This window comes from Vipera ursinii, assembly GCF_947247035.1.
Source record: "Vipera ursinii genome assembly, chromosome: 1".
Lineage (NCBI taxonomy): Eukaryota > Metazoa > Chordata > Lepidosauria > Squamata > Viperidae > Vipera > Vipera ursinii.
This window is the reverse complement of record NC_139512.1, coordinates 121,462,499-121,490,488: the sequence shown is the minus strand read 5'-3', so window position 1 is coordinate 121,490,488 and position 27,990 is coordinate 121,462,499. Positions and strand designations below refer to the sequence as shown.

The window sequence follows — 27,990 nt, the reverse complement described above, 5'->3', positions numbered from 1 at the left end:
GGAGGGGCGGGGGGGGGCGCGACGAGCCTCCAACCCGCCCCGCCGCCGCCGCCGCCTTTAAAGCAGCCCTCCCATCTCCCGCACAAGGACATTGGGGATCCGCCCCCTTGGATCACCGAGGACTCCGCAGCTTCAAAGCGCGGGGTCGGTCGCGATCGGCCGGTCCGGAGGATCCACGCTCGCCGCTGCCCCGCCGCTTATCTGCAACACAGTCCGCGGTCGGGCGTGGGAGATGGCGCTCGCGCTTTTTGCTGGCTTGAAGCTGCCTTGCTGCGGACTCAGATCCACCAAAGAGAGTAACAGCGGGTGACGGGCGTTAAGCTGCGGCGTGCAAAGAAGCAGGTTGCTTTAGTTCCCGGGAGCCTTTGCCGGCGCCACTCCTGGTTTGATTGATGGGAATTGAAATCCAGACCTTTTTTTAAAAGGCTCTCAGGCTTTCTGCCCTCCGAGCCGTGAGACGCGGCTGCTTAACGTATGGTATCGGGGAAATGTATGTTTGAATTGTCCTTATTAAAAGGCATTCGTTTCAGCCATTCCGAATTTGGATTATAGCAGGTGTCTATAGGACCGATTCATTGCATGAGTTCACGAAATTGTACTTGATCTTAGAAATAAGCCCCACTGTGGGATCTTTGGTGCTCTCGGAGCTTGATTGTTTTCTTGGAGACGTTACCCAAACTATTTTATTTTTATTTTTATTTATTTTAATTCCATTTATATCCCGCCCTTCTCCGAAGACTCAGGGCGGCTTACAAGCTTAGCAGTAGCCTTCATTCTATGTATATGCCTGCTTATTAGGGCTTTCACCCCCCCAAGCGGCATTATTACAAAGTCAGCTTAATTGCCCCCAACAATCTGGGTCCTCATTTTACCTACCTCGGAAGGATGGAAGGCTGAGTCAACCTTGAGCCTGGTGGGATGTGAACCTGCACTAATTGCAGGCAGCTGGTGTTACTTAAGGAGGCATTAGCCCACTGCTCCACCAAGGCTCTTTTAAACTAGGTAAAAGCATCAGCACTGATGATTTATTTATTTTTTATTACATTTATATCCCGCCCTTCTCCAAAGACTCAGGGCGGCTTACAAGCTTAGCAGTTAATCTAGTTTACAGGTCTGCAACCCATGGCTCCGGAGCCGCATGCGGCTCTTTCAGACATCTCCCGTGGCTCCCAGTCTTCTGCTACGTGTAGTCCAAAAAAAAAGTGGGACTAAAAAAGTTCAACCAATCAATTCAAATATGCTGGGTAGGTGCATATCTCGCCTTGGTTACACTCTTCAGTCAAACCCTGTTCTGCGCATGTACGCGCATGCACACACATTTTTTGCGGCTCCCAGTTTTTCCTTTTGTGAGGGAACCGGTTCCGAGTGGCTCTTGAAATGTCTGCAAGAAAACAACCAAGCTTAGAGAGGGTCCTTGGTGCTTTCTGAGCTTGGTTGTTTTGTTTCATTACTCAAAGTAGGTAACCTAATCGGTGCTGATGATGTTATTTCGTTTGGGTAATGTCTCCCAAGAAAACAACCAAGCTCAGAGAGCACCAAGGACCCTTATATTGACCTTGAGATACAAATATTCTCCTTTATTAAGCCCCACTGAATTCAGCATTAAACTTTTGTCAGAGGCTATTGAGTAGTTTCATTCAGGCAACTTTCATTTTCTTAACTCTCAAACATACAAGTGCATTCTCCCTTGCTGGGGTATTTTAATTTTGAAATGCATGTGTGAACAATGGCATCTGTTGAATATTCCTTCACCTGACAGGTGAAGTCTTGTTTAGGAGCATTTTTAAAAGGTGTTAAATTCACAAAATTTGTTTCAAGGTTGTGCTTTGGCTAATTTTACGTTACTTAATCAACTGGGTTTATAACACATGTATGTATCAAGCTGCTGTTTCAGAGGCTACCCTCTACTCTCTTCTTTTTATCTCAGGGCACTTCAGAGTTTTGTTATAGGAAGCTGCATTGTGGATCCTACCTTGTGGAAAAGAGAAATGTGAATATTAAGGAATCCAAAGAAGGAATTATTGGAAGGTAAAATTGCACTTACACATATGTTAACATTGCCAAATACCTCTAAAGGTACAGCTTGTATTGCAATTTTTCCCAGTCAAATACATACCTATTGAGAAGTAAGGCTCTCTAAATTGGACTTATTTCCAAAATGTTTTTAGACATCTTGTCTAATTATTTTTCCTGCATACCCCTTTATCTCTAAATGCTGATATTCATATTTAACTTTGTCACACTTACACATGAGTGCAAAATTTCTGTTCTATATCCAGTGCACATAAAAACTCAGCATGATTTAGTTGATGACAAATTAGAGCTAACATTTTACATTTTGGCCTTTTCGTTATTGCTGTATTATTGAATATGGTTACCTGATTGCTACTGCAGTTCTTTAAACCACAGAACTGGAACGACCTTGGGTAATAAAGAACAACTGCAATGATGGGGACAATTTCAGCTTTATTTCAATATGAATTGCTAATAATACTGTGTAGTATGCTGTACAACATTTTCAATCCATATGCATTTCCACAGTGAGATGTTGAATTTGGTAATATCAATAAGTATCTCTCTATTGCAAAACAGGGATCTGTGGTTTGAATTGGCTTTTACATAATGGAAAATTTGCATGAAAAATATTCCAGCCATGCTCCAGTGCAAAAGTATCCTGCTTCTATATAAAATGGAGAAAGATGCAGGGAAAGCTGTGCTATATGAGCCACAAAATGCTAGAAGCAGAGGAGTTGTGTGATGATTATTGCATTAGCTTGGGGGGTAATTTCTGAGTGATTCTGATAAACACAGCCTTTTTTTCCTTCTGCTCTTTTAAAGGATATAATGCGTATTTCTGGTAATTGTTCTTCCTCCTCCCCCCATACTCAGTAGGGTTCATTGAGATGATGTTCATCATCATCCTTTGTATTTATTAAGAAACTCAGCAGAAACTTTAAGAGAGAACAAATCCCATGGCCATGAGTAAAGCAGGACTGCTCTGCTATCTTCCAGCTTAGTTTCCTTGTTGACCACAAAGAAAGATGTTTTCTGGGTAGTGCAGAATTTAGTAGCAGGCTAGATTGGATTGCCCCTCCATTCTTCTTCTACCAGTATTGTACACTAACAGGGTTTCTTTTTACTAGCCTGCTAAAAATCTGAATTTCCAAGTGTGTTGCAGATGAGTGGGCTTCCCCTACTTTATGGCAATCATGGGAAATTCAGACTGCATTAACCTCCTCAAAAGCCACATTAAAAATAGGAAAGGCAATTGAGTTTTGCACATTTAATCCCAGATTCTGCTTGGTATTTTAATTCTGTTTTGTATTTCTCTTGAGAGGAGGGCAAAAAGGTCAAGCTGGTGGCTCTGGAAATTTTCCCTGCTTTTGCATACATCAGGCATGTGCAGGGCTTTTTTTCTCATAAAACGCTCAGAACGGCGTTCCGGAACCTTTTTTTTTTTTGCAAAAAAAATAAAACACCAACCCAGCTCCCTTATTGGTTTTCCTAATCCTATTGCAGGGCTAGCAATCTTGGCTCTTTTTTATGACTCGTGGACTTCAACTCCCAGAAATGCTGAGCCAGCCATGCTGAGGGGAAAGGGAGAGGTTTCCAAGCTGAGACATGCTGGCTCAGGAATTCTGGGAGTTGAAGTCCTTGAGTCATAAAAGAGCCTGCACTAGAGGAGTACATTAAAATTATTTACAGGATTACTTCTTTAGGAACTAAACTTTTAGAATCTAAAACAGCTAATTCAGAAAAGCCAACAGGAAAGAACCTCACATTTTTCATCTGCTTCTGTCTTTTGGAAGGTAAAATTAGATAACAAAATAATCTATTTTTTATGTTAACATCTCTGCAATGAAATCAAAGGTAACAGGAAAGAAATGAGAAACATTTTTCTCAATGTAATATGTCTAATTTAGCTGATTCTAGAAAAAAATAGTATCTTTTGTACACTCTTGAAAACTATTTTGAATCTAAACAATTCTTAAGAATGAAATATTCTTAATTTGGACTTTACTTTTACTGTTTGGACAGTTGTGTGTTTTGAAAAATAGATTATTTAGAATCTAGTTATGTTGCACTTCAGTCTTTAAATAATTAACCTAGTATATACATAACAATATATGATGTTTTCCCTGGTGAGCTTAACATCAATAACAACATTTATTAAAAAGGCTAAAATAATTTCTGGGGGTATTATCTGTATAGTAAAATTTTGGACAAGCAGTGATCATGTTACATATGTGCATAAGCGTAGTCAGTAGCATATGCCTTTTTTAAATATCAAACATGCAAAGAAAAAAAATAAGTCCAAAATATCTGTATTACATCCAGAAATGCCAACTTTGCAACCAATATTTCTCATCCATAACTATGGCACCCTAAGGATACCTGCATACATGCAAATGTTTCTCTGGGATCAGTAAAGCAACAGGGATTGTTTTTTCCTTCCAGTAACATATACCTAAAACCAGTTTATTGCATTTGGCAATTGTACTAAAAAAATCTCATTCATTTAATTTGAAATCAAGTGAAAAATTGATTAAAATTATTTTATTAAAACAAATTAATGGCAATTCTTTTATAAAAAGTTGCCTCAAACAAAATGAGTTTGACATGCCTGTTCTAGATAGTTGAATGCTCCAAAATAAATTCTAGACCAGGCCTGTACATGCAGCCTACCAAGCACCCTTGGACAGAGCACAGACTTTTTTAAAAAAAGTAATAAAATCACCACCACTGCCCTGAAAGTCATGTTGCCTAGTGCCTCCATGTCTTACCATGACTACAAGCTCCAACACGGTAGATGCTCCTCTAGTCACCAAATCATTGATTAGCCCACCAGCATTCCTTTGCAGACCACAAAGATTTTTAATTTATCAGTGTGGGCCTTTCCTTTCTACAAAATAATAATAATAATAATAATAATAATAATAATAATAATAATAATAATAATAATAATAGGAAGAAGAAGAAGTAGTAGTAGTTGGAAGGGACCTTGGAGGTCATCTAGTCCAACCCCCTGCTCAGGCAGGAAACCCTATACCATTTCAGACAAATAGCTGGCCAGTCTCTTCTTAAAAACTTCCAGTGTTGGAGCATTCACCACTTCTGGAGGCAGGTTGTTCCACTGGTTAGTTGTTTTAACTGTCAGGAAATTTCTCCTTAGTTCTAGGTTGCTTCTCTCCTTGTCTAGTTTCCATCTGTTGCTTCTTGTCCTGCTTTCAGGTGCTTTGGAGAGTAGCTTGACTCTCTCTTCTTTGTGGCAGCCCCTGAGATATTGGAACACTGCTGTCATGTCCCCCCTCGTCCTTCTCTTCATTAAACTACACATACCCAATTCCAGCAACCATTCCCTATATGTTTTAGCCTCCAGTCCCCCAATCATCTTTGTTGCTCTTCTCTGTACTCTTTCTAGAGTCTCGACATCTTTTTTACATCGTGGTGACCAAAACTGGATGCAGTATTCCAATTATGGCCTTACCAAGGCCTTGTAAAGTGGTATTAATACTTCACATGATCTTGATTCTATCCCTCTGTTAATGCAGCCTAGCACTGTGTTGGCTTTTTTGGCAGCTGCAGCACACTGCTGGCTCATATTTAAGTGATTGTCCACTAGGACTCCGAGATCTCTCTCACAGTTACTACTATCGAGCAAGGTACCACCTATACTATACTTGTGCATTTGGTTTCTCCTGCCTAAATGTAGAACCTTACTTTTTTCACCATTGAATTTCATTTTGTTAGATAGTGCCCAGTGTTCAAGTCTGTCCAGATCCTTCTGTATCTTAAGCCTATCTTCTAGAGTATTGGCTATTCCTGCCAGCTTGGTGTTGTCTGCAAATTTGATGAGTTCCCCATCTATCCCCTCATCCAAATCGTTGATGAAGATGTTGAAGAGCTGCACAGACCTCTTCTAGATTTTCCTCTTGCCTTTCCAAGTTAACACCTTGGTCTGTCACTGAGCAAGAATTGACTTTGTAGGGAAGCATATTACCATTTGATGTATATTTAACGTATGTTCTACCTTTATTTATCAATTATATAATATTTGTATGCAATCCACATGGCAAGGTTTGGGGAAACTTACAATAGAAAAAATATATTTTTAAAATCATAAGATTAAAACATCGCCTGACCCACACCACCTCCGCTGCCCGCATTGCGCAGCCCCACCATATAGAGTGGGCTCTGCTGCTCCCACAGCACCAGCTGCGCCGACTCCAGCCCCAGGGAGGGGAGCCCGCTGCCAACACCCTTTGCACCTGTGACTGCAGCAGCACTGCCCCCCCACCCCCCCGCCTCCTGCGCCCACCAAGATGAGAGTTCTGGCACTTTTTTTTTTTTAGAAAAAAAGCACTGGGCATGTGATAAACCTAAAGAAAGAGGTGGGCTTCAATCACGTTTGTAGGTCACCACTTTCACTTTATTTATTAATTTATTTATTAATTTAATTTATATACCGCCCTTCTCCCGGAGGACTCAGGGCGGTGAACAGGGCAATACATAAAAACTAGATACAAAAATTAAAAATTATTAAAATGTGATTAAACAATGCCCATAATAAATTAATACAGATTAAAATTAAAGTTCATTTATAAAAATCCCACCCCGTCCCATCAGGCCAGGCCAGCTTGTTTAAAGAGATGGGTTTTAAGATCGCGCCGGAAGGAGCGGAGATCGGGCGCCATCCGGAGCTCGACCGGAAGATGGTTCCATAAATCCGGTGCACCCACAGAGAACACCCTCCCCCTGAGGGCCACCAGTCAGCATTCTTTGACCGGTGGCACCCTGAGGAGGCCCTCTCTGTGGGAGCGTACTGGGCGGAGGGAAGTTGACGCCGGCTGCAGGTGCTCCCCAAGGTATTCCGGACCCATGCCATGAAGGGCTTTGTAGGTCATTACTAACACCTTGAACCTCACCCGGAAGACAACTGGTAGCCAATGCAGCTCGCGGAGCAAAGGTGTGACATGGGAGTATCGGGAAACTCCCAATACAACTCTCGCGGCTGCATTCTGTACCAGTTGGAGCCTCCGAGTGGTCTTCAAGGGTAGCCCCATGTAGAGAGTGTTGCAGTAATCAAGACGAGAGGTCACGAGCGCATGAGTGACCGTACGTAAGGCATCCTGGTCTAGATAGGGCCGCAACTGGCGCACCAGGCGAACCTGGGCGAAGGCCCCCCTAGTCACAGCTACTATATGGTCTTCTAGGGAGAGCTGTGAATCTAGGAGGACTCCCAAGTTGCGAGCCCTATCTACCGGAGGTAATGACTCACCCCCCACTTTGCCTTCCTCAGTCACACTACAACACGGGTGTCAAACTCGCCACGTCACGTGATGTATCATGACATATCGGGACTCTTTTTGCATTGCCGGCAATGGGGTTAGGCGCGGCTTTGGTATGATGAAACCAGCCCATGGGCTGGCAGTTTGACACCCCTGCACTACAATGTCTCCAAGCCTAGCTAGATGTTAGAGATTCTTTCTCATTTACCATAGAAACAGCTGAGAAGTAGATCGACAACAGGAAAAACTTTCCCCTTTTAGGCAAAACCAAAGCAAATATAAATCACCTTCATTTCATACTCTTGAGGGGTTCCTTCCAGGGAATGTAACTGAGCCAATTTCCATTTAACTCCTCTTTGTGTCCCTTGTCCAAACCAAAGGCGTATTCAAGACTTTCTCCTGAAATTACCGTGATGCTCTGATGAAGGTATCCCTTCAAGTATCTTTCTAGTCTGGGCCACCAGATTGTGTGCCAACACCCGTTCAAAAAAAAAAAAACAGTGAACAAAGCATACACTATTATCTGTTTATTTTTAAAGAGCGCTTGAATGCCTTGGCTTATTTGTCTGGTGCATTGCTTCCTTAAAACGATTCAGAGATATTTGTTTGCCGTTCAAGGCAGCATACAACATTAAAAATTCACAATTAAAAATCCATAATTTAACACACACACCCAGCCCCCAGCCCTAAAACTCAGACTCCACTAATACGTTTGATGTTTCTATTTCGAAGATGCCTCTCAGCAAAAAGTGCCTTAATTTCTAACTCACGTTCTACTTGGTTTTGATTGCATTTTGCTTCAAACAAAGCAATGTCAGCCAGCTTTTGTTTTCTTTGCATCCAAGCTGCTGTTCTTTCCCATTTTATTGTTTTTAAATTAGATCACTGGAAAATTAAACAAGGAACTACTTGCAGAAACATGTCTTGATTGTTTGTGCTGAAAGTTAAAGCAAATTAAGAACAATTAAAATACACTTTTGATATTCTCAGTAGTGTGCGTGCCAGAATGTTTATTCTTGTTCTCAGAGATTTAGTTTTATTTACCTTTTTATGAAAAAGTGTGGTCAGTATTGTCAACTATTAACAAGTTATGTTTCTTTAAGGGGGGGGAGAGAGAGAGAGAGAGAGAGCGCGCGAGAGAGCAGTCTGTTGCTATAGAAACCAGTACATGCATTGCAACCTCTTTGTAAAAAGAAAGAAAACAACAGATGAGAGAAGGTGATTTGCTTGCAGCTGGATAGTTTTTCCTCACTTCTTTCAAGGCTCATTCCCTTTTGGGGAAGAGATATAATAGATGTTGTAAATATTTGGGATTTATTTGTGTATTTAAAAGATTTGTGTGTGGTCTTCCATCACAGAGGACCGCTGTTGTTGAGTGTAACAGGTAAGAACAAGAGCCGCGAAGGGATGCATGGGATAGGAAACATCTCAGTTTTGGAGCCATTCTTTCTGTACTCCTGAATTCACACGTTCATTGTTAAACCCGTTTATCAAGTTGGGACTTAATGCGTGTCTGATTGATGGTAACCCTTCCATCTCTCCTTAGGGCACAAGGAGATTGTCCACCAGGAACTGCCAGTTCCACCAATTTTAAAGTAATTGTGGCTTGTTTCTCCCCCCCCCCCTGCCCCCCATTCATTTCACTCCTAGAATTATCTCTGGATTGGACCCAGGTTTGGTTTGTTTTCTATGCAAGTTGATGGGATGGGATGCTTGATTAATATGCACTTTCCTTACCATTCTGTCTTTCTGAGGTATTTGTACCCTAAATTATTTCAGACTTTACTGGGGGGGTGTTTTACCTTTTTTAAGCCTTGGCTACGATATCCCATCTCTGAGTTGGCCTGTCTGTTTTGTTTTGTTCTGTTCTGTATTGTTCTGTGTTGTTTTGTGGTTAAAGTGTTGTGTTTGTTAAGTTTGGGCATTTCACAGGGCTCTTTCCATTTTTCAAGAATCCTAATTCTGTGTGTAGAAAGTCATCTATTCTCATATTTTCTCCAGAATTCTTCATGGGGAATCATGATGTAATTTGGTCTCTGTGAGATGGAGGAAAAAAGTCGGTGATATTAAGGGGCTAAAGATAGAAAGCCATCATTGGGGTGGGTGGATTAGGCTGCTTTAACTGCCAGGTTATTTTTTTTTTTCAAATAAACCTGAGAACAGAAGCTTTTTGAAAATTTTGGAAGAAAGCCTTCCACTACATTTTCAGAATTCCCTATGGAGAGGCAGTGGCTGTTAAAATTTGTAATGTAGATATATTGAGCACTCTTAAAAAGTCAACCAAACTTATAGCAAGGTTCAGAAAAGCGTAATATTCATTCATTATACTGTATAACATGATTAAAATGGTGTGACTAGTGTTTTCTGAATTTCTGGATCTGCTCCATATAGATTGGAGACCCAGTGTTATGTCATTAAGCTACCATCCTAGAGACAGGCGATTGGGAGTTCTAGTCCTTCCTTAGGCATGAAAGCCAGCTGGGTGACCTTGGAGTAGTCACTCTCTCAGTCCAAGGAAGAAGGCAAAGGCAACCTACTTCTGAAAATAAAGCCAAGAACACTGCAGAGATTAATCCAAGCACTCACCAGGAGTAAAAAATCTTCAAAGGCTCTCTTTTACACACAATTTAGATTTCCATAATTATTAGATGGGGGAGAAGTAAGCACAAAGTGGGGGGAAAATATGTATATTCTGCCATGTGTTCTTTTATTGTTATCACTGTGCACGACTAATGCCAAATCTCAAATTGTCTGTCTCTCTCTGCCTCCTTATCTAACGTACCTACCTGACCACTTGCTAAGTAATAAACTTTTCTGGCTGCTTTTTCTGGTATTCATTTTATTTAATTGGAGACTGTGATTCTAGTGTGTGTGTGTGTGTGTCTGTCTGTCTGTCTACACGTATGTATGCATACACGTATGTATGCATACACTGTCTACACATATGTATGCATCAACTTCCCTCCGTCCAGTGCGCTCCCACAGAGTGGGCCTCCTCAGGGTGCCTCCAATCAGAGAATGTCGATTGGTGGCCCCCAGGGGGAGAGCGTTCTCTGTGGGCGCGCCAGACCTATGGAACCGCTTGCCGGTTGAGCTCTGGATGGCCCCCAACCTTCGCTCCTTCCGGCGCGATCTAAAAACTTATTTATTTGAACAATCTGGCCTGGTTTGATGGGTTTAGGGTTGGATCTAATTTTAACATAGTTTTAAGCATTGTATTATATTGGGCATGATTATTTAATTCTTTTAACTTCTTTTAACTTTTGAATTTATATTTTGATATTTATTGCCCTTTACACCGCCCTGAGTCCTTCGGGAGAAGGGCGGTATAAAAATTTAATTAAATAAATAAATAAATACACAGAGAATATGAAATTTCCAGATGCACATTTGGCCAAGAATTTTATCTCAGTTGTGCAGCCACAAAACGAACGGCATAATGCACAAATTTGTCTGGATTTGGATTACTGGAATATAGCCACCTTGTGCAAAAGATGTGGGAAACATCAGATCTAAATCTGTATGAAACGAAATTCTGTATAATTTTACAATACTATCCTATCCACATCAGCCTCTTTTCCATAAGTTGTATTCATGCAGTCTCAGTTATCCCTGCCTTCGGGATGTAAGCCTATATCCAGTGCTTTTTTTGTAAAAGAAAAGGGTGCCGGAACTCACACGTGTCATACAACCCGCTTTGCCTACCCTACAAGGTTCCATCCAAAAAAGGTGCCGGAACTCCGTTCTGGGAGTTCTATGAGAAAAAAAGCCCTGCTTGTATCATCTCAACAGCAATAATAGCTTTTTATAAAAGGACTTCTGTGTGCAGGAATAGGATAACCTGAATTATTCTATTTCCTCATATAGCATTTGACTACAATTGCAACCACCCAAGTTAACGATATTACTGTTTAGGAATCTTATTATGTGGATAAAGAATGTTATTACAATTTGCCACTACTAACAAAATCCACCTCCTCTTTTCAGAGCACTACCATTACTGTGAAAAATGAATCCTTCCATCAGTTCCAAGTCTCGAAGCTCTCATGTCTCCAACACGCAAAAAAAGTTGTCAGAAGAGGCAAAAGAAGTTGAACTAACAGAAAGAATTCCAGCTGCCAGCAAGGAAGCAGTGGACTTCCTTTCCCTCATTGGTGAGTGGCCTTTTAATATAGGACATCTACACTTGTTTTGTTTATTTCAGAATTGTCTTTTAAGCAAAAGCTATAGTTAATATGAATGTTGTGTTTTACTGAGTTTTACAAAATAGGTATCTCGGAGAAATGTAGGTAGGGTGCTAAACCAGATTTCTCTGCACCAGACACCTTCTAGTTCTTTGAGTTCCCAGAATTCATTGCTATGATGGGAATAGACCATATTGGCCTGGAAAGTGTAATCCTAACACAGCTGAAGGATGTTTTGCTAGAAAAGGATGTGCGGAATGCAGTACTACGAAACCTGGATTTTCAAAATCATAATAGATGCAGCAAAGGGAGAGATTTATACCATGATCGAAGTACACATGAAGAGAAGTATTTACACTCTCCTCTCCAACTGTAGTTACAGTAGGGAATTCTTTCATCCAGACGCCTATTAAGATACAAGATCTCTGAGATCAGGTTAATGTAGTTTGGCCCTCCATTCCAAACAGCTAAGGAATGTTTTCAATCAGCATGAGCATGAATCTTCTAATGTTAACATTCTAGTCTTCAACTGCCAATCCACATTAATTTGTTAGTTAATTTTATTTAAAACATTGATATACCTACCCATCTTAAAACCAAACTTTGAGAGGCCTACACTCCACAGTAAAAATCACATATACAATTACAACAATAATAAAACTGAAAAAGAAAAAAAACATAAAAATCTGGTGCCACAACCACATTTTCTTCCTATGATCTCAGCCATCACAGTGCCTATGGGAACAGCCAGGTTCTGAGTGCTTCCCAGAAGATTAAAAGGAGAGGTGGGATTGACAGGTCTCCAGGGAGAGGGTCTTCCATAAGGCAAGAGCTGTCATGGAAAAGGCAAGCTTCCAAGAACCCATAATGCTCATGGAAAGGAACCTAGAATGTGCCTAGCCATTCTGGTGGGAGAGACAGAGGATGTCCTACAGATATCCTGGTCCCAGGCCATATGGTTCTAAAGGTATAACCAACACCTTGAATTGCATCTGGAAGGAGACAGAAATCCAGTGGAGCTTATGTAGCAGGAGTGTAATTTAGGTGAACCTAGAAGTAACCAGCAGTACCCAACACTGTACAATTCACTGCATTCTGCACCAGCTGTAGTTTCTGGATAGTTTTCAAAGGCAGCCCCATGTAGAACTCACTGGAAATAGGAAGTGATCAAAGCATGACTGCTGTGTCCAAGACCTCCCAATCTAGGAAATGGCACAATTGATGCACAAGATAAATATATGAGAAGGCCCCCCTAGCCACAGCTGCCACCTGCTCCTTGACATTAGATGTGAGTCTAAGAAGACCCCCCAAATTGGGCACTAGCTCTGTCTAGGGGAATGCCACCCCATCCAGAGTCAAAGATGGCATGTCACTGCAACCTAGGAGTCTAAAATCCAAAACCACCCCATCTTGCCAAGATTGAGTTGGTTCCTCCCCATCCAGATCTTCACAGATTCCAGGCACATTCAATTTCCTCTTCTCAGCCCAGATTGTTCATCTAATTGTCATGACATTCCATAGTTTTACAAAGTTGTGTTTTGGCATCAAACCTTGCTTTACTTAACAATTCCTATTTTTCATTGGCTCCTTGAGCCTACTCTGTCTTTAAACAGAAAAGTCTGTGGAAAATGTACTCTCCTGAATAGGAGAGTATTTGTGAGCCATTTGTGGTCCAAATGCTGGTTGAAAAACAAAAAAACTTAAATTATTTATATAATTCACATAACTTTAAAGCTGTCCAGTTCCATAAAAGATGGCCAGATGTTTGACTGTGTTTCCATGAGACTAAGCAGACTTAATATGCCTTAAGTGCAGTTTTTACACATGGTTGTTATTGTGTAATTCAATTCCCCGAGTTCTGAGAAAAGAGGGTTATTTGAAATTAGTCCTCATCTGATCTGTAGACAAAGAGGAAGGAAGCAAAAAGTGGGTTGTAGTCTCTTTTTTCCACCAATTTGCTTTCACACAGAGATATTCTACATGGGCAAATAGAAGATAAAACCAGGACAAGAAAGTGGTAAAGATAGGCTCTAGTCCAACTGGGCCATTGCGGTTTGTTGGTCTAAGAGTGAGCAAAATTTTCTCCCTGGCTTCCTGAAGATGAAATTCCTACATCTCATTTCTCAGAAATAAAAGAAATTCAGCCTTGCCTTTTTGAAGAATCACTGGTGGCTATTTCAGAGTCTGGAGAGACTATAGGGACGTTTTCCATCTCGGTGAAGTGGGCCTGCTATTCGCTGGATGGCTGGCAAGAAGAAGACTGTTTCCTGGTCCGTGCAAACAGCAAAGGGGCAATCGATGGGGTGCCTTGCAAAATCTCCCTTACAGGTAAATTCAGTGCACTAATTCAGCATAAGCCAGTTTGCTCAGTGGTTAAGGCACCAAACCAGAAATCAGGAGACTCTGAGTTCCAGTCCTGCCTTGGGTATGAAGCCAGGTAGGTGACCTCAAGCCAGTCACTCTTTCCCAGCCCTAGAGCAGATACAGTGACAAACCACTTCTGAAATCTTGCCAATGCTGACTTGAAGCCACACATACACACAAATTAGCATAATGATTGGGCTTCCATTTTTGAAATTCCCATGTCACTAATTTTAGAAACGTAGAGATAATGATGGTAGTTAGAATGATTCAGTTTGATACTCTTTCCCCTTACTCTGATCCTGATATTTGATCTAAGGTTGCTTTGGTCTTCTTTATACGGTACTTCTGGAGTATAGGTCTTCACTGAGCAGGATGTTTGACCTACTGAAACTAATTACACATTTAATATTTCACTAGATCATTAAAACATTTTAATTCATGTCCTAATTGGCTGGATCCTACCAGATTTATTTAGAAATAAGTGCCATTAAATTTTCTTGTATGCTTTTTGGCATTAATTGCTTTACCTTAGAATACAAATACTATATAATATAAATAAAAACTAAGTAAATATCTGTACAATAGATACAAGAAGCTGCAGCACTAATTTTCATGGCATTTACAGATGTAGTAAAAAAGTTAAGCTTAGAATTGCATTTATTAGTGGTCTGCATATTTTGTGTGATATGTTACTCCTTGCATCTATCAGCTCTTTAATTATTTCCTATTCCTTACTGATTAGCAGAATGTGGTTAAAATATTTTTATTATTGCAGGGACATTTTCTAAATAAATAAAAAAACCAAAATATTATGTGGACAGTTGCAAATACCTCCATATCATAAGCCATTCCTTGCTGATGTAGTTGTTACAAGCTAGTCACATCTTTACTAATGTAGATTAAAAACAAGAAAGTGCAAGGCTAGCATTTTGAACTCCTTTTTTTCCCCAAATACCTCCATTTCGCTGCTTTTCTTATTGGAAAGTCAGTAGGACAGGACAAGGAATGTGGAAAACTAAATTTCATTCTTGCACAAATAAGATGTTGCCAGGCAAGGTTGGTTAAGCTGTTATTAAAAGCAGTTCACACCAGAACAGATACTGTAGACAGACTCATAACCCTCTGTTGAAAAGATGAAACATTTCCCAGAATCGTAAGAAATTTCCATGCAACACCAATGTGCCAAAATATCCCATACAGTTTTCTCTAACCTAATTTTTCAGACTAAAATTCTCATTATCTGGACCAATGTGGCCATTCAGAGTCATAATTGAACATATTGGGGGTATTAAATTGGGAAAAGCTGCCCCAAAGCTGTATCATGGCCTTGATTTCCTACAAATGCCTTTTCTCCTATCAGGATATGTAACAAAGAAGCTGGAGATTTTGGAGCAGCATGTTCAGGAAAGTGTGAGGGTAAGTATATTATGTATTTTGCTTTCCCCTCACTGCTGGCTTCATTATCCAGCAGGGATCTGAGAGTGCCAGAACATCTGTGGCCTCCTGCAGGTTCCTTCCCCTCCCGAAAGTGCTAAATGTGCAAAATAAATAAATAAATAAACCCTTTAAATATTCAGAAACAAGTTGGCAGGTGGGTGGAGTAGGAGAAGAGCTACCTGCTAAATTTCAGTAGCAAAAAATGCTGGTTGCTTTTAAGAAAAAGAGGGAAAAGCAGAAGCAAGAGAACACAGTACTAACAAATTATAGGAAGAAAGTATGGGTTGTTCGTGCATGTTTCTAGTTTATCTGAGCAAATAAACAAAGAATTGAGGTTGATTGAAAACAATGTTCTCTCTTTCACTTTTGTAGACAATGTCACACTTGTCAATCTCCTTACTTTGCTAACACTCAAGAAAGTTCTGGCCTTGCCTTTAAGTTTGCTTTCTTTTTAAAAGACTAATCACTCTCAAAAGAGCGACAAACCTGGGTTTAGAAGGACCTCATGTTTGAGTAGTGCTTCAAAAAATGTCAGTTGGACATTACGGGGGAAGGTGTCTGGTGTCTACTACAGCCCTAGTCAAAAGTTATGGACGGCAGCGACCATAGAGGAAGGGTTATGCTGACAGCATTGAAAGTGGCCAATGGCAGAAGCAAACCCCTGACTGCGCGATCAACCAGATTATTGAGAGAGCATGCTGGATTGTATCCATGACAGAAATTGTATTGGAAGAAGAGGGAAAATTCTACTTTCAAACTGGAAAAGCACAAGACAAATATAAGCTGATTCTACAGGGCACCTGAGTCGTGAGGATAATCCCTAATGATAGTTAGCAAGACATTTTTCATAACACAGGCAGAGGAATGGGAGGATGGGTCTGGATTCCTTCAACCTCTGTCTTGTATTAAAGACGCATGATGGTTTAGTGCAGGGGTCTTCAAACGTGGCCCTTTTATGACTTGGGGACTTCAACTCCCAGAATTCCTCAGCCAGCGTGAGGCAGTTCTGGGAGTTGAAGTCCGCAAGTCATAAAAGGGCCACGTTTGAAGACCCCTGGTTTAGTGGCTTAAAAGATGTTGGAGAAAATGTCTGTGGTCCTGTGGTTTGAGACCTACCACTATGGGATGCTCCCGTCCCTTGCCTCGGCTCCTGCCAACCTAGCAAACCAGATCGAAACCGATGTAAATTCAAGTAGATAAATAGGTATCACTTTGGTGGAAAGGTAACAGCATTCCTTGTTTTGCCACACGCTTTGCGCTGTGGCGTGATGTCGTGGAAGCCAGATGAACGCAGAAATGTCTTTGGACAGCAGTGGCTCAAGAGCTTAAAGAAATGGAGATGGCTACAACTTGCAGAGTAAAACCTACAGAGACGCCTTTACTTTTTTTTCTTTTAACCTGTCTTGCATTGAAGTAGGTACAAGAAGAGGGCTGCCAGATCTGGGTTGCAAAACTCTGAATAGCCATTAGATGGCATAAAAAATCAGGAGTTTTGCAGAGGCAGAGCTGTTTTGCAGTGTCAGCAGGCACGTGGCTAGAGATAAGCCAATCAATACTTTCAAAAAGCTTTTCACAAAAGTTCCTCATCATAGTTTCATGAATAAACAGTAAAATTATGGGAAAAGATGACTTGTTCTGTATGGTTTGCTAGCTAGTTAAAAGAAATCACCTAACAATAAATGGGCAGTTTATTAACAAGCTTTTTAATTTGCTCAAAATGATTTTGATTCAGGGGTAAGCAATGAGATGTTGAGGTTACTAAGTTATTAGAGTGGGGAAAATCCAAAAGTGATCCTGAAAGGTTCAAGAGAGATCTTTTTGAACTGAGAGAATTTATTTTTATTTTATTTTTATTTTAATTCCATTTATATCCCGCCCTTCTCCGAAGACTCAGGGCGGCTTACAAGCTTAGCAGTAGCCTGCTAAGAATGGGCAACCAAGCTGCAAATGCAATTCAATTAAATATAATTTGACCATCATTATATGTTTATACATTGCACTTCACATATGCACTAATGAAGTGTCTCCAGCTAACCAGGAAAAAGAATTTGAAGTTGGAATCAATTGCTCAATGAAGAGATCAACTCTGCAGCAGCTTGGAAAAGGAACAGTGATTATTAGATTTGTGCTACATCTACAACTGAAATATCATGTACTGTTCTAGTTGCCATAATAGAGCAAGAAAAACATGTTGGAAGTTGGTATCAAAATGACTGGAGGCATGAACATTTTCCTTACAAGGGGAAGCTTACTGTAAATGTTTGGTATTCTTTAATTTGGAAGAAGGGCAGCTTGAGGGAAGGACATGATCCAAGGGTGTAAAATCATGCATGGCATGGAAAAAGTGTACTAATCATAATAATCATAATAGTAAAGTTGGAAGGGACCTTGGAGGTCAAGAAGCTTCTCTTAGAACAATAAAATCAGAGACATCTAATGAAGTGTAAATACACTTTAAAGGTAAAGGTAAAGGTTCCCCCGCACATGCGTGCTAGTCGTTTCCAACTCTAGGGGCCGGTGCTCATCTCTGTTTCAAAGCCAAAGTGCCAGTGCTTGTCTGAGGATGTCTCCGTGGTCATGTGGCCAGCATGACTAGACGCCGAAGGTGCACGGAACGCTGTTACCTTCCCACCGTAGTGGTCCCTATTTTTCTACTTGCATTTTTACGTGCTTTCGAACTGCTAGGTTGGCAGAAGCTGGGACGAGTAACAGGCGCTCACTCTGTTACGCGGCACTTGGGATTCGACCGGCCAAACTGCCAACCATCTGATCGACAAGCTCAGCGTCCTAACCCACTGAGTCACCGCGTCCCTTAGATAAATACACTTTACAGGTATTAAAATAGAGAAGGATCACCTTTCCCTCCCTAACAAATAATGAAGTTCATTATCAAAAGACTTAAGAGCGGCCCTTGATTTGAATGGCTTTAAAGAGGGATGTGATACGTGTTCACGGACAACTGGCCTGTCAAAGGCTGTTCTCATGGAGAGGGAGAAAATAGGAGGAAGGAGTGCTCTGCTGTGTCACCTTGAGCTCCCGGAGGAAAGGCAGGATATAACAAGTAAGAAAGGCTTTCAGGAAGCTCATGGAGGGTGGGGGAAGGCTAACTCAACCCTCAACTAGTTGTGAACCTTCCACCTGGACCAATCCTGGCATAGCTGGGCCACTTTTCTATGGGCTCTTTGTTTGTTTTTCCTGCAGTTTAGAAATCATCCAGTGGAAACCAGGACCCGAGTGGTGAAGCGGCACGACCAACTTTACGTGACCAGAACCATAGTGGAAAAAGATGTGAGTGAAGTGAGCTGAGCCTAGAGCCTGGAATACTAGCCCAATTCCCTCTTCCTCACAGTTGATATGGGTTAGTTGATTACAATCTCTATAGCTTTACCTCAATCTCAAGACAGGGACTAATCCAGCTCCCTTCAGCCTGTCAAGATTCCCACACCCAGCCAGCCAGCCAGCCAGCCAGGCTAAAAGCTCCAGGCATCTGTGAGAGTTTCACCAGCCTACAAAACCTGCCTAACCTGTTGCTATGAATCCTGTTAAATTAAAACAAATTAACCACAATAAGATAGATGAGGAACTAGCTGACCTTGTCATTTATTTATTTATTTATTTATTTAACTGCCTTAATGGAAGCTAATGTGGTGGCACAGGTGGAGAAACCTTGGTGATAGAGCATACAAAAGCCCATTGTGTCCTGAGCACAGTAACAAATAGTATTACCTTCTATATCTGTGCTTCATCTTGCTTCCATGCTGCTGCACTAGTGAACTCCTGAACTCTTGGACTACGTATATAATCTCCCTTCCAATTCTTGATGGTACCTTCAAGAAAGACAACATAACTGGTATTCCCAGCCAGACTGTTTTCATCGAGGTGTAGGAGATGACCAGGTGTAGGCTGAACCTGGGGGAGGGATCAAATGTGTCATCAGTCATGAGTCCCTGCATGCCACAAGAGATTTAAGTCTAGCCCACCTTGAATTCCTTTCTATTCTTAACTCCCGCTAATTTCCCTTGACTGTTGGTAGTTCAGATTCTTGTAGAGAGCTTTAAGCTTGCAATAAATCTTTATACTCATTTGAACTGCCTGAATCTCCTGATTTCCCCAGTGCTTGACACCAGGTGACTATTCCCATAACTGCCAAATTTGCTGAACGGTCCTCAGAGCACACCTTCATTAAGCATCTCCAGCACTTATTCTCAGAGGGGCCTTGAGCAAATACGTGCCTATTCATACCTTTCTTGGGGCTTACAAGCTTGCTGCTCTATCATTTTCATTTTTAAAGGCTCCTTTTCATTAAATGCACAGAAAGTTCATATGGCACGAATCAAATACTTATGGTCAGGCTATTCTTGGTTCTTTCTTGGCCTTCTGAGGTAAACACCCAGTGTGTAAAAGAAATGGCACAAGGGTGGGTAGTCCTGCTTGGATATCATTCCTTCCACTGTCCTCTTGGCCGGCTGAAGGAAATATTGTCTTATATGGCATTTATTATTTTCTGAGGCATGAAGGAGAATGGCTACAAGCCAACTTGAAACTAATTCTGAAAGTTTGGGGGTCATAAATAGGGGTGTGTCTGGAAGGGAGCATGTAAAGTTAATGTCAGATAAATAGATTGCTTTTATCGGAAATGAGATCACTAACACTCCTCGTCTTAACCAGTTTGTGTGAAGAGGGAAGGAGAATTACGACCTCGTATTCCTCTTCCTCGATCTTGCCCCAAAAAATGGTGGCTTGGTCTTGGGTGTGCCCCAAACATTTTCCTTCAATGAGGCCTGCTGTTCTGGTTGTTGACCAAGCTTTTGTGAAGGATGTCTAGCCTTTTCTCTCTCCCTCAGGAAGAGATCAACATCAGCACATTTTCTTACAGATGTGCACAACTTGAAGGCCTCGTCTCAGAATCTGCCAACTTCTTGGTGCTGCGGGTGATGGCCAGGAGGCAGTCCTTACCACAAAATGCTATTTTCCTCTCATTTGACTCTGACCAACACATCTGTACCTCTACCTATGTAAGCTCAGGTTGTGGATATATTATAATGGAGCAGCTGGGTATCCAGCAATATAGTGGGAATTCTGTCTTGGAAAGGAACTATAGATTAGTAGTAGTGCACATGTTTTGCCCACGAAAGGTGCCAATGTTAGCTCTGGCATCTCTGGATAAAACCCGGGGAAATCTGCCTGAATCTCTTATCAAATGACCACCAATCAGTTTAAAGACAGTAGTACATGGATTTACAGTGTCCCTCATTATAAAGCAGTTTCTTGTAGCTCTCTTACTCTACTTTGACTTATCCAGGCATACTGATTTCTTTCCTTCCTATGTATTTATAATTGGTAAGAAAAAAGCAAAGTATATGTTGAGGCAGAGATTAAAAGGGCAAGGAACAGAGGTGTAGCCTGTTTTGATGTTGGCGGATAGAAATGAAGCCCAGATATCTCTGCCCAGAATTTCTGTTTACCTAGAATAAACCCTGAATGTCTAGAATATCTAAGCCAGGGAAAAAAGATTACCAGCTGTCCAGACTAAAGTGCAATAGATCAGGGGTCTTCAAACTTGGCCCTTTTGTGACTTGTGGACTTCAACTCCCAGAATTCCTCAGCCAGGTACGCTACTGAGGAATTCTGGGAGTTGAAGTCCACAAGTCATAAAAAGGCCAAGTTTGAAGACCCCTGATATAGATGAAATCTTGAAATCAACTACTTATTCACTGGAGCAACTAAGATACTGTCTGAACAGCCATCCTTATGCACCTCTCTTTGCCATTTCTGCAATTCCCTAATCTACTTCTAGAAAACCCTCGGCTTCCAGAAGCAGAAAGTGAAAAAAGAAGAAGTGGATGTGTTTGTGATTGAAAGGACTGTACACTCTGTGGAAGCACCCCCACTGAATTGGCAGTTCTACTTCCTCCCGGATGGGTAAGAAAACTCCGGTATACAGGTAGTCCCTGACTTACAGCCATTCATTTAATGACTATTCAAAATTACAACAGCGCTGAAAAAGTGACTTCTGACCAGTTTTTACACTTACGACCATTGCAGCATCCCCACAGTGGTGTGATCAGATTTGGGTGCTTGACAAACAGCATGTATTTCCGATTGTTGCAAGGTCCTGGGGTTCTAAGGATTGTCACTTGCAGCCTTCTTAGGGAACTTCGGCCAAGCAAAGTCAACAAATTCGCAAAATTCGCTTAACAACTGCATGAATCACTTAGCTGTAGTGATTCGCTTAACAAGCATGGCAGAAATGATCATAAAATGGGGCACAACTCAACAGTTGTCTTGATTAGTAGTGGAAATTTTGGTCATAAGTCAAGGACTCCCTGTAGCCATTCCTGTTTAGACCTTTCCTGCATTAGAAGTAGTTAAATAATATTTCTCTAAATACTCCAAGGATAACATATGGCCCTCTAGATCAACGTTCCCCAAAGTTTCTGGGTTGGCAGCCTGGTGCGGGGGAGGGGGGGAAAGAGAGGACGGTTTTGTGCGAAGGGCATGTGCACACAGAAAAACAGCTTCATGAGTGGGCTGCGAGCACCGGCCCTGGTAATAGGTTGCGACCCACAGATTGGGAACCCCTGCTCTAGATGTTTTCTGCATTCAGTCACTCTCACAGCCAACAATTGGGGAGAATAGAATTATAATCAAACAGCATCCAGATAGTTCACATCTTATATACAGTACTTTTGCAGAGATCTGGATGATTTTTCAATTCAAAGGCTGATTTTGAATACCATGTATCTGCCCTAAATCTTCTATAATAATATAATAGAGAAATGACACAGAGTGAATCCTTAATACTCTATACCCCACTGCCCTCTTCTGGTCAGTTAGTGAAGTGTCGAAGAGACAGTGCCACAAGGCAACTGTCCATTCATTCCAAAGTTTTGTGGACAGAAAGCAGTCATTTTCAGTAAACTGAGGAAATGTTTCCTGAGAATATAGCAAGAGACCCACTAGTTACCTCTTTTTTTTTCAGGGCACATGATGGTATAGGCAGCATTTGGGGGTTACGTGTTCTACTGTCATAAAGAGTCTGGGTTTAGCTTGCCATATTTTCTAAAACCTGTTAGCTTCATAAGTAGGTTCTGTCATTGCTTGGTAATTTAAGCCTTGGAAACTTGGATAAGAGAAATAAAAGGGAAGATTTGTAAATATGTACCGAAAAACATGTCAGTGGATCAATTACTAGAGACCAAATTCAATTTGATTTATGACTTCACATCAATTCAATATATTATTGCCAAAAGAATTCGGTATGTATGCAAGCCAATAATGAACCATCCAAATTTCACAATGAACCTAGGGAGGTGATATATTGTTTTAGTCCCATCCAGAGACATCCCATCCTTCCTTGTGACCCCAAGCTTTCTTCTTTTCAGCGGGGTTATAAGTTAGAACATAAGTTCTTTTATTGCTTCTGATGTTGATAATTGGGAATCATAAATCATTTTGATCTGCTGCAACTCAATATATCACAATTTGTCTCTAGCCCAACTCTGCCGTTGGCTGTTGCCTCTCTCTTGCAGTTCCACAGGGAAATGCAGAAACTCCCATTCATTTTTTCCCTTCCTTCTTCCTCCATCCCAGGCATTTATCTCGCCGTGTACAAACTGGATCCCCAGCCACCATGGTGATCCTGCAGATGCCCATTTTGATTGACCCAGGTAATACCCTCACGGGCATTCTCCCTGTGTGGCAAACAGGAATTGTTGGCAGCATTGAACCAGGATGGCTGCTGACTGAGGTTTTCTTTTTTGTCTGAAATGGACAACTGTTAGAGTGGATCATCTGTCTCAGGAAAAGAACAGGAACACCACCTCTTCAAAAACAAGAAAGTTTCAAACTTCTACCACAATATGTTCTGCTGCACCTTTATGTATCCCACACATTCCTATATATCCTGAATAACTCTCATCCATTTTCCATCTTTTTCCAGATGAACCAGACCCTCGTCCTGTCTTTGAAAAAGTCCCCTTAGACTGGGAGGAAGATGCTGAATTATATTCCAAGTTCTTAGACAGAAAGGTGAATTGTTCGGGGATTAAGGGCAGAGTAACACCTTATATATGCAGAGTAACACCTTATATATGCAGTGGCTCAGTGGGTTAGGACGCTGAGCTTGTCGATTGGAAGGTCGGCAGTTTGGCGGGTCGAATCCCGAGTGCCGCATAACAGAGTGAGCGCCTGTTACTCGTCCCAGCTTCTGCCAACCTAGCAGTTCAAAAGCACGTAAAAATGCAAGTAGAAAAATAGGGACCACTACGGTGGGAAGGTAACAGCGTTCCGTGCGCCTTTGGTGTCTAGTCATGCCGGCCACATGACCACGGAGACGTCCTCGGACAAGCGCTGGCTCTTTGGCTTTGAAACGGAGATGAGCACCGGCCCCTAGAGTCGGAAACGACTAGCACGCATGTGCGGGGGAACCTTTACCTTTACCTTTAACACCTTATAAGTTGGCAGACTTCTAAGCTCCATGGAATAATTAACTCATTTTACTTCTGCATAATCTACAGGCGGTCCTCAACTTACGACCACAGTTGAGCCTAAAATTTCTGTTGCTAAGCAAAAACAGCTAAGTGAGCTTTGTCCCATTTTGCAACCTTTCTTTGCCACAGCTGTTAAGTAAATCACTGCAGATGTTGTTAGTAACAGGATTGTTAAGTGAATCTGGTTTGCTTTGCTTATCAGAAGGTTGCGAAAGGGGATGATCACATGACCCTGGGACACTGGGACCGTCATAAGCATGAAGTAGTTGCCAGGCATCTGAAGCGCCCAGCGCCTGTAATAACATAAAACCTCTGAGCTGTGTCTGTTCATTGATTTCTCAGTGGCCTTGAAGCTTGTTTCGCTTCCTGCAGTCGTTTCATTAGTATTACTATGAAAGTCTGCTGGGTCACTTTGGGCCAGTCATTCTCTCTTAGCCCAGCTCGCTTCATGGGGTGGTTGTTTTTGGGGAATATGAGAGGAGGAAGGAGCATGATGTATGTTTTTAGCCTTGAGATCCTTCTAAAGTAATAAAGGCAGGATAAAAATCTGATAGATAAATAAATGTCTGTTAATAGCTGACTTGTGAGACTGCTAAGAATTCTGTTGCATTTTTACATCTGGCTTAGCCTAAGATGTCTATAGTTTCCCAATTGAATTTGTGGTCGGACTTGTCAGCATGTTGTGAAATTAAGGAAATTTCATCCTGTCTTCTGACTTCCAGATGATGTTTGTGGATGCATTATTTCCATTTTCTTCCTCTTTGCCCCACATAGCTTAGTAATTTTCACAGATCTTGCATTATATGCTGTAAATGACTCGAATCTTGTGTTTGAGTATTGGTGTGCCACAAAACAACCCCCATCAGTCAAGTTTACTGAACAATCACAGCAACAACCTAATGGCACAGAAAAGAAATTGGGTTAGGTGTGCTAGAGGCATGCTATTCTGCAATGATCTAGAATTCCAAAAATCTAAAATAGACTATATGTAGAATAGAATAGAGCTGGAAGGGACCTTGGAGGTCTTCTAGTCCAGCCCCCTGCTCAAGCAGGAGAACCTATACCATCTCAGACAAGTGACTGTCTGGTCTCTTTTTAAAAATCTCCAGTGATGGAGCCCCCATGATTTCTAGAGGCAAGCTGTTCCACTGGTTAATTGTCCTCACTATTAGGAACTATATCCTTAATTCCAGGTTGCTTCTCTTTGGTCAATTTCCAACCATTGTTTCTTGTCTTGCCATTTGGTGCTTTGGAAAATACATTGATCCCCTCTTCTTTGTGGCAGCCCCTCAAATACTGCAATATTGCTATCATGTCACCCTTGTTTCTTCTTTTCTTGGACTAGTCAAACCCAGGCCCTGCAGCCATTCTTCATATGTTTTAGTCATCTTAGTTTAGATCATCTTAGTTGCTCTTCTCTGAACTTTTTCCAAGGTCTCAATATTTTTTTTGTACTACGGCGACCAAAATTGATTGCATATTCTAATGCAATGGATTTCTAAACAACTTCCAACAAAAAATGTTTTACCATACAACCAACAATTACACAAGCTGCACAAAACTATTAATAGGATAACTACTATATGTCAAAAGCTCCCTGAAACTATCAGCAAATTGCTATACCCTCCAGGCATCCTGGGGGGTCCATAAACCAACAAAATACATCCAAACTATTCTAAGCAAAAGCAACAGCCATTGAATACAAAGCAGGAGTCATTTACAGCATACAGCAGAAAGACAGTAGAAACCACAATTGCAACTGAAAAAAGTTGCAGACATGCTAGGCCAAACCAGATCCAAAAATGCAAGAGAATTCCTAGAGGCATGGCTCTGATGAATCATCCATGAACAGACAGGTTGAGATAAGCCTCATCTGCAAATCATTCCAGAAAGGAAGCAACCAAAGGTCAAAGAAAGACATATCCGGCCCCCCATCACACAGCTATTAATCAATACCCAGAGAAGAAAGAACAATCCAGGAGAGAGACAGAGTCAGAGTCATTTGCCTATGTTGCTTCCTGATTTTTGCCCAACAGGGAAGGGGTGGAGGCTTATATAGAGAATTATTTCACAATTGGCTTATTTAGTAAAGGGAAGTCTGACTTGATTGGAACTTGTAGTGAATAAAAATGTCAAGGTGTGCTACCTTGATCTTGAGGTAATACTTAAGAGCTACAGTAGTTGAATGTAGAATAAATTAATTATAGTTCATTCTCATGAAATCAGTGGGACTATCATAACTAACAAATGCCATTGATTTCAAGTGAATTTACTTTGGCATCCAGTATGACAAATCTCCACTTAATACCTAATCTAGTCCTGGAGGAAAATCCTAGTGAGCACCATAGGGCTGACAAGAGTGGTGCGGCTACGACCAAAATGCCAGTGGGATAGAAACACAAGAAATAAGATTAGAGCATCTATGTTCATTCCTATGGTGAAGATGGTAACAAGCAACCTGGTGCTCCTGAGCTGTTTTGAATGCAGTTACTTCGTAGCACGGCCAACAACTGGAGATTATGGCTCACACCCCAAACACATAGCCAATGAGGCTATACATCTCTTAAGGCAGGAGAGTTTTAAAAATTGGCGCTGCAGGGGTGTATGTGTGTGCGGGGGGCAAATGAGCATCTTATTTGGATCCTCGTTTACTGCCATTGAAGAGCTGTAGCCCTAAAGAGAGAATGGGCTGGTTTGCTTTCGACAGGAAGAGCTACAAGCAAGCCATGCTACCTACGTCCGTCGCCATCCAGAACTCAACACCTTGCTGGCAGATTTCTTGCAGCTGCTTCTCCTTCGCAAGCCTGATGATGTGGTCACCTTTGCTGCTGAATTCTTCGCCCCCTTTTCTGCCCAACAACCGCCATGCAGATCGTTTCAGTCGTCTGACAGGCCCAGCCCCTTTCGCGGCCATGTCTAAAATGACTGTGATAAAAATAATAAAGATCCAGGGAATAACGTGGGAATTTGAGAGAGCTGTTTCTTGAAGCTGTCGGGGGTGTCTCTTGTCTAGGGAGTTCTGTGGCTCCTCTTTTACCACTGTGTTGTGTTGGATTCCAGGTGTGTAATTTGCTTGAGGGAGAGGGGCAGGTTATGCTGCCCATTTCCAAAGTTTTATTGGTTAATAAAATTCAGATACAGTATTGGAGAGAGGAAGCAAAGGGATTGGAAATGCCTTCTTTATAAGGGAAGACTAAAAGGATTTTTAGTTGGATTACTGATTTTTAGACAAAATGACAGGACAGTCCAAATTTCTCAACCTAGTGGCTTCAGGGGAACTGAATGAGGAAGTGATGCTTCTCCATAAATGTACAGGGGCTCTGTCAGCAGAGGTGGAGGCATGTTCTAGCTGGGAGTTTTGCATATACCTGATGAAAGCATTGTGGGAATGAACTGACTGGAAAAGCCCTACTCTGTGGCATTTACAAAAGAAACAGGAAAATGCCTTCTATAGGCAAAGCTGCTTTTTCCCCCCACAGAGGCCCCAGGATCAAGCCGCTTTGTCAGTATAGAGCTGACACAGCTAGTTCTCACCACTGGCTTTATTAGAAAATAGCATTTCAAAAAGTAAGGATTCGTGAAAGAGGTAAATTCCTAATAAATCTGCCCTCTCCTATCTTTTGCTGTGGCTGGGAAGAGGTTGACAGTAAAAGGGCATCCGCAGATTGTTGCTTCTCAATTACATTATATTTGATTAAATTGTGATTGATGTTTCTGGGAGGATGGGAAGGAAGTTTACCAAATTATGAGGGGGGAGGGGAGGAATAGGACGAGGAAAAACAATGGGATTTTCTGGGGAACTCTGTTTTTCTTAAAGTGAACAGAAATCAATTCAGAAACACAGAGTATGTAGCCAATGGAATTAATTGCTATCAGTTCTCTTGCTCATGTCACTTTAAGAGGGATTGGCTTATGATCAATGTTTATTACAAGCTCTTTAATCAGAAGTATGACAAAGAAGGGCAATCTTGGCCTGCCCTTGCAATAACAAATGTACTGTACTGTATTGTTGTGAAAAGAACTCATTTCTTCCATCCTGATTGTTTAAAGTGTTTTAGGTATGTTTGTGTGGGGACTGTATGCAAGCACAGAGTTAGGTGTGTTTCCCACCGGTCATTTGTGGTCAACGTAAACATTTTGTGCTGCATCTCTGCTTGGTTTTAAGTTTGGTGCTCTGAAGGTGATTTGGTAAAACCTAGATGAGGACAATGCTGCATTATTGTG

The 27,990-nt window shown here is 41.4% G+C and overlaps 1 protein-coding gene across 3 annotated transcripts; it reads left to right on the top strand.

The window, feature by feature from the left end:
• Positions 1-105: 105 nt before the first annotated feature.
• CATIP (ciliogenesis associated TTC17 interacting protein) lies at positions 106-27,990 on the top strand. 3 transcript variants are annotated; one of them, XM_083348842.1, is made up of 11 exons: positions 106-342; positions 1,928-2,028; positions 11,277-11,443; positions 13,601-13,801; positions 15,198-15,253; positions 18,476-18,562; positions 20,119-20,289; positions 21,072-21,196; positions 22,868-22,944; positions 23,217-23,305; positions 26,474-27,990. In XM_083348842.1, exons 3-11 carry the CDS (start codon positions 11,299-11,301, stop codon positions 26,684-26,686), a joined length of 1,164 nt encoding a protein of 387 aa, XP_083204968.1. In that variant the 5' UTR covers positions 106-342; positions 1,928-2,028; positions 11,277-11,298; the 3' UTR covers positions 26,687-27,990. The 3 variants fall into 3 exon arrangements, with proteins under 3 accessions (XP_083204968.1, XP_083204970.1, XP_083204969.1); XM_083348844.1 differs by having other exon boundaries at positions 125-472; XM_083348843.1 differs by having other exon boundaries at positions 125-490.

What these genes read in the sequence shown, in the direction of transcription:
- CATIP (XM_083348842.1), top strand. Translation starts at nt 11,299, where the DNA reads ATGAATCCTTCCATCAGTTCCAAGTCTCGAAGCTCTCATGTCTCCAAC. An exon ending in TTGCAAAATCTCCCTTACAG is followed by an intron (nt 13,802 to 15,197) that starts GTAAATTCAGTG and finishes TTCTCCTATCAG; the next exon opens with GATATGTAACAAAGAAGCTG. An exon ending in GAACCATAGTGGAAAAAGAT is followed by an intron (nt 18,563 to 20,118) that starts GTGAGTGAAGTG and finishes TCTCTCCCTCAG; the next exon opens with GAAGAGATCAACATCAGCAC.